This window comes from Myotis davidii, unplaced genomic scaffold, assembly GCF_000327345.1.
Source record: "Myotis davidii unplaced genomic scaffold, ASM32734v1 scaffold26, whole genome shotgun sequence".
Classification (NCBI taxonomy): domain Eukaryota; kingdom Metazoa; phylum Chordata; class Mammalia; order Chiroptera; family Vespertilionidae; genus Myotis; species Myotis davidii.
The window spans coordinates 2420430-2427095 of record NW_006299245.1 but is presented as its reverse complement, the minus strand read 5'-3'; the positions used below and the strand labels follow the sequence as shown (position 1 = coordinate 2427095).

At 43.0% G+C, this 6666-nt stretch overlaps 1 protein-coding gene and 1 long non-coding RNA gene across 2 annotated transcripts in view; both read right to left on the bottom strand.

The window, feature by feature from the left end:
• ACSS3 (acyl-CoA synthetase short-chain family member 3) overlaps positions 1-6660 on the bottom strand; it is a gene marked incomplete at its 5' end in the record, with an annotated part of 161415 nt that extends 154755 nt beyond the window's left edge. Inside the window, one exon of the mRNA XM_006774714.2 lies at positions 6581-6660. Within this exon, the coding sequence (XP_006774777.1) occupies positions 6581-6660 (80 nt within the window). The remainder of the gene's footprint in view (positions 1-6580) is intronic.
• LOC107184816 lies at positions 1905-3856 on the bottom strand. Its single transcript, XR_001515727.1, has 2 exons — positions 3609-3856; positions 1905-2212 (listed from the first exon to the last, which is right to left on the bottom strand). It is a non-coding gene; the product is annotated as an uncharacterized LOC107184816 (long non-coding RNA).
• Positions 6661-6666: the final 6 nt, after the last annotated feature.

The window sequence follows — 6666 nt, the reverse complement described above, 5'->3', positions numbered from 1 at the left end:
CACCCTGCAGCTCTGTGTGTGACAGGGTGTGGGACCACTATCTCCCTATCCGCCCTGCTCTGTTCGTGACAGGGGAAGGCGCCCCAACCTCCTGATCAGCCCTGCTCTGTGCCTGATACGGGGGAGCTCCCCAACCTCTGATCGACCCTGCTCTGTGCGTGACAGGGGGAAGCTCCCTAACCCCCTGATTGACCCTGCTCCGTGCGTGACAGGGTAAGGAGCCCCAACCCCCCCGATAGGCCCTGCTCTGTGTGTGACAGGGGGTGGCGTAGCAACCTCCCCATCGACCCTGCCTTGAGTGTGACAGGGGGCGGTACCCCAACCCCCCAATCTGCCCTATCCTGAGCGTGACTGGGGGTGGCATCGCAACCTCCCGATCTGCCCTGCACTGTGCATGACAGGGGCGACGCCCCAACTCCCCAATCGGCCCTGCTCTGAGCCCGACCAGGGGCTGCACCAAGGGATTGGGCCTGCCCTCTGCCACCCGGGAGCAGGTCTAAGCCACAGGGCGTTATATCCCGAGGGGTCCCAGACTGTGAGAGGGCACAGGCCAGGCTGAGAGAACCCCCACTTCCCCCCCGAGTGCACAAATTTTTGTGCACCAGGCCTCTAGTTTATATATATTATCACAAAGATGCCTTGGTTTCCCACACATTTCTCTTGCAAATGTAACACCACACTGAAAAGTAATGCTCTCCTTCATGAAGTTGCTGCTTTTTGCTTATGAAAGTGGAATTTTATTTTAATTTTTTTAAGAAGGAAGAAGAGGAGAAGGAGGGGGAGGAAATGACTCGAACCACTGGATTCTTTCTCAATGACAGTATATGGCAATGATGGCGAACCTATGACACATGTGACATGCGAACTCATTTTTTTGGTTGATTTTTCTTTGTTAAATGGCATTTAAATATAGAACATAAATATCAAAAATATAAATCTGTTTTATTATGGTTGCAAATATCAAAAAATTTCTATATGTGACACGGCATCAGAGTTAAGTTAGGGTTTTTCAAAATGCTGACACGCCGAGCTCAAAAGGTTCACCATCACTGGTATATGGCATGAACAAAGGAAAAGTAAGCCACCTTCCAGAAGGTGCTCAGAGCTTGGCTTTCCCCCACACCTGGTCGTGGATTGGTAGCAGCTGCTTGAATTTCCATTGTCCATTGATTGTGGCCTTTGTCAGGCAATCCATCCTTGCTTATGTAATTGCAGCATGCCTGCAGTTAGCTCTGTTCTGTCCTGACGGCTCAGTTGCAGGACAGACTGAGAAAATTAGATACAGCAGAGCAAAAAGCTGCTGACCTTCAGAAAAAAAATGAGGCCCGTCTTTTACAACGGGTCTTTTTGATGAGTACTGTATTTCCAACAGGCCATTTTCATGCTGACCATGTGTCTTCTAAAAATATCATAATGTTATATTTAAGTTTAGATATACCTATACTGTACATAATATTATGAATAAATTCATTTCCTGCAGTGGTTCTCACCCTTCCTAATGTCGCGACCCTTTAATACAGTCCCTCATGTTGTGGTGACCCCCAACCATAAAATTATTTTCGTTGCTACTTCATAACTGTAATTTTGCTACTGTTACGAATCGTCATGTAAATATCTGATATGCTATATGTGCTTTCCGATGGTCGCGACCCACAGGTTGAGAACCGCTGCTAGAGTTTGTCAAAAAGGGGCAAGTCTTCATCCTGAGATAAAACTCTGACCTTCAAAAGAATTAAATATAACTATATAAAATCTGAAACATATAAAGGAAATTTCTTAGAATCTTACTAAGGCTTTAAAAAAGACTGAATTTCCTGAGTAATTGTGCCAAAGTTGAATGTGCCTGAGTAATTGTTTGCCAAAGAACCAAAATTCAGTAGGGGAATTAATTACTTCTGCTTATATAAAATTCACATTATATTTTATTTTTTTTTCCTTTTAAACAATGTCAAACTCATAGAAAAGTTCCAAGTACAAGATAAAGAAGTTTTCCCCTCTGAACAACTTACCAACATGTTGCCTGGCAACCTTAGAATAACTGAACAAATATTATTTCATCCCTCTCCCACGGTCTCTTCTTCCCTCTCAATCTCACAATCAAATGCTTAGCTATCTAGCTGAATAGCTATAACAGGAGCATACAGATCTGCTGAGTAGCTCTTTATCCCATCTTTTAAATGTCCATCTTGTTTCTTTCATGAACTTCTAGTATCTCAAGAAAAATATAATAATAAGCCACAAAGTTCAACTTGCAAAAACAGGGAGTCCTGCTGATGAGGAACAGTTTCAAATAAGCAAAATTCCCTTTATTCCTGTTTCACAGATTTTTTTCACTTCTGCCTTTAAACATGGGTTTCTCCTAAGTGGGGCAGAGGAGAAAAGTAAAGAGAGTGAGGAAACTATCTTTTAGGGAACCTGGGCACCTTCACAATCTCTTATTCTATTTCCCTTAGGTCACTGTCAAATACATCCATGTGTACCTATCATCAGTTCACTTTTAAATGCACTGTTCTGGGTTTAGCCTTCATCTCCCCATTGATAAAAAGTCACTGATGATTTCTGAGTCATAACTGATCTTTCAATCTTCAATAGCTTCAAAACAACTCCAGAGCCCATGACCTCTATGGGCTTCCCCTACTTTTACCTCTCCTCCATGACACAAAAATACCCTACTCTTGCTTCTACTTCTTTGAACAAGTCCCAACCATTCCACAGTATTTTTCTCCTCTTTGTCTCCCTACACTCAACATCCACCAGGCTTTAACTCTCATCTCTTTGCCATTTATAGTCAAAACCATAATTCTACATCAATTCCCTCTCACATTTTCAACCGATAATCTTTAATTTCTCAATCAATTCCTCCACTTGGACTTTTGACACATATTCTTGCAGTCACCACAACTTCTTTTCTTCCCTGCACCCCAGCCGGCCGGTCACTATGTCTAACTTTGCCTGGAACAGCAGCTACTCAGTTCCAGCCAAGTGTTACCACGGGAAAATGCTGACCCACTGCTGACAGATGGTCCGCTTTTTGTTTTCTTTTCAGGCGAAGTCCAAAATGTGACTTGTTAAAGGAAATTTAAATTTTAGATGAGATCTTCCAATGTTTAAATACTGATAACTAATTTTTATAAACAAACAAAAAAATATCCAGCATCTGGATCAAACAAAACCTATCTGCAGCCTGTCAGATTGTGACTTATAGCCTGGGGGTGAATGCAAATGCCTGAACATGCTTTCTGAGTCTTCTTAAGCCATCCTGAAACTACCTTCTGAATTCCATTACCAGCAATTCAAAATAACCACTACAAGCCAACTGTTTTGTATAGAGACTCCAAGCACACCTGATTCTTTCATATCTCCATGCCTTTGCCATGTTTGTTCCCCACATTAAAAAAAAAAAAAAGTTGTTTTTTTTCCCTTAAGTCCCACTTTATGATCAGTTCAAAAGCTACCATTTCTCTGAAAACTTCCTGAACCACATCAGCTAATGAGACCATCTCTCCCATAGTCAAAAGACATTAATACCCAGTACTGCGTGCCAGGCACAGTCCTGGACATTTTATAAGCTCCCTTCCCCAACACAATCCTAAGAAATTGATACTAACATTATGCAAATATTGAAGAAAACCCAAGGTAAGTGGCAGAGCTGCGGTTGTAACTTCACAGAAACTCCATTTCTTTAACATGATCCTTTCTCCTTTGAACTTTTCTCCTTTCTGTCCAAGTCCACTCCCTTCCTTAATCATTAAGTCCTTAGGACATCCCATTTTGCTCAGTATTAATGTGTCTTAAGAACAAAGCCTCAGGTCTGTTGACCACAAAACAGAGTTTCCTTCCAAATAAAGATAGCATTTTTATTTTATTTTTTTAAAATATGTTTTATTGATTTTTTACAGAGAGGAAAGGAGAGGGACAGAGAGTTAGAAACATCGATCAGCTGCCTCCTGCACACTCCCCACTGGGGATGTGCCCGCAACCAAGGTACATGCCCTTGACCAGAATCGAACCTGGGACCCCTCAGTCCGCAGGCCGAAGCTCTATCCACTAGCCAAACTGGTTAGAGCAAGATAGCATTTTTAATTCATTGAGTTTCAGTCCCTGGCCCATGAACGCAGAAAGACCCTACCCTAACTGGACCACAGCCTCAGGAAACCAGGCAGAACATCAGCACCTGACACAATGATCACCTCCTCCCTTTCCTGGTCCCCGCCAATCAGTAGGACCAGGATCCCAACTCTTTTAACCACCATGATTAATATTTTTCCCCTATATCACCCATGCTCTGGAAGCCATTGGGGAGCCAGATCTTTGAACATTAGTTTACTTGACACTCCAAGCTTGGCACCATTTCCTCAACTAATACTTTACTTTCTTGGCTGCAAACTCCTCTTGTGTTTGATTGCGCTTTAATGTGCTCAAATAGACCCATTTAGTCTGGTAACAGGGTTGAACTAAAAGCTGTCTTGTTCTAGTGAAAAAAGAGTAGGACACTCATGTTGTAATCACATTATATGACATGCGTTATGTGGGAGGGAAAAAAAAAATGTTCAAATCCTTAACACGACTCCTAAGACCACTAGGAATATGGCTCTTTTCTTCCATTTCTTGATAAGTTTCCTGTCATTCCTGAAGCCTCAGCCACATTAGTCTGCTTCCAGTTTTATAGAATTTACTGAGCTATTACATAATTCAAGGCCTTCGCCAACGTTGTTTTCATAGTCTGGAATGGTCCTCCCCTCTTCTCACATCTAATCCTTATTATTCGTTGTGAACCAATTTTAAAGATTTCCTCAAGACTCTGTTTTTTCAGTAGTGTTTGATTGAATAGTAGTGTTAGAATAATATTATTTGACTAAATAACATCATTCAGTTGTTGTCCTTTCTCCTCCATGTATGCTTGGCCACTGCCTTATGTTTGGCCCTTATTTTTGTTTGGACTGTCCCAGTGACTTCTTGAGTTCTTTGCAGTGTTATGGAAGAGATGGTCACATCAATCATTTCAGTACCATACGTTATGACAGAACTTTGATAACACACTCTTAGGAGAGGAAATAATTTGTGTTTTGATCTAAGAAACACTAGGAGGGTTTCCTGCTCCTAAAATAATTGTGGTATGAGTGCAAAATACCTATTCTTCCTTTAACTTTTACAGGGTCTATTTCATTCAAGTCAGGGTCTTAATTCTTCATTTAGTTAATCCTCATACTATTTCTACATTTATATATATATGAAAATTAAAGCACGGAGAGATTAAGTAACATGCCTGGGAACACACAGCCAGTAACTGCAAAAGCCAGGACTCAAACCCAATATTCTGGTTCCAGCTCTCAATCATCATGATTCCCAAAAAGCAGGAGCCACGTATTACTCATTGGTGTATAGGTCATTGCCAGGCATGTAAAAGAGGATGAGTCAAACACTACTGTCAAAATAAGAACTGGAAGAGGAAAGACCCTCAGATTCTAAAGGGAAAACCATGCAAACATTGAATTTCAAACAGGACAGGACAGGGTAGAATGGCAACACAGATCAGCCCTGGTCCCCTTACCCTTCCCCACTCCAGGTTCCCTGCCTTCAACAAGGGGACATTTGTCAGAAGCAAACCTGACCGTGTCATTTTCCCCGTCTCACTGCTGGGAACTTGGAAATGGGAAACCTTCTTGCAGTGCTTCTAAAACTTTTTCAAGAAACATTGCTCCCTAATGGCTGGCAGAGGAGAGCAACCAGTCATACCGGTGAGGCGCATGTCCCAGAAAGGTAGCCACCACTCTCAGTTCTCACAGCCTATGTCTCACCCTCACTATTCTAGCAAGTTGGTGTTTATTCTATAAAGTATCTCTGATTGTTGTAATATAAAAAAAAAATGCTTATAACTACTTATAATTGCCGCTCTAGAAGAAAAGCCTTTGCTCCTACCATGATTTCTAGCACCACCTGGCCCCTATCTGCATTCTTCCTGGGCACTCCCATACTGCAGCTCACACACAGAACAGGGCTATGGAGCTCCTGGCCATGACACATGAAACCCTCCCCGACCCCTCCCTGACGGACAGCCCCCCTCCCACCTCTTCAGCTAACACAATCAGAAGCAGTCCGATTTCAACCCGATTTCCAGCTCCTGGTCTTTAAGACTTAGGTACTTGAGGACTTTGAGAAGACATACCCACCCTCCCCAACCCTACTTGGGTGTGAATTTACTGATTGACTATCCCCTTCTCCCCACGGCTACTTAGCCGTATTTCCCTAGTTTAATAGAGTGTTTGCAATTGTTTACATGGCTTTCTCCCACGTTAGGCTGTGCTGTTCCTGGAGACAGGCCCTTGATTTAATCAGGTTAACATCCCAGTGCCGCGCAGAGCCCTGCCATACAGGTAAACTGTCTACAGGAAACTGGACTCACAATAGATAACCGAATTCCTCAAGAGCAGGCAAGAAAGCTGTGAAATTGAAATTAAACACAAGCGGAAGGGTCTGAGCGCACATCTCCAGTCTCGATTTCCATTCCTAATAGAACTCCAGGTTCCCCGCGCAGGGGACGTCGAGGCCGGAGATCGGGGTGGGCAAAGGAGTTACTCACCAGCTGGTGGAAGGGTGTCTGTTCTCCAGCGTTTTGGTCCAGGGCTTGTACCAGCTGATCTGCTCCGCGGCTTTGCCCCAGAACCC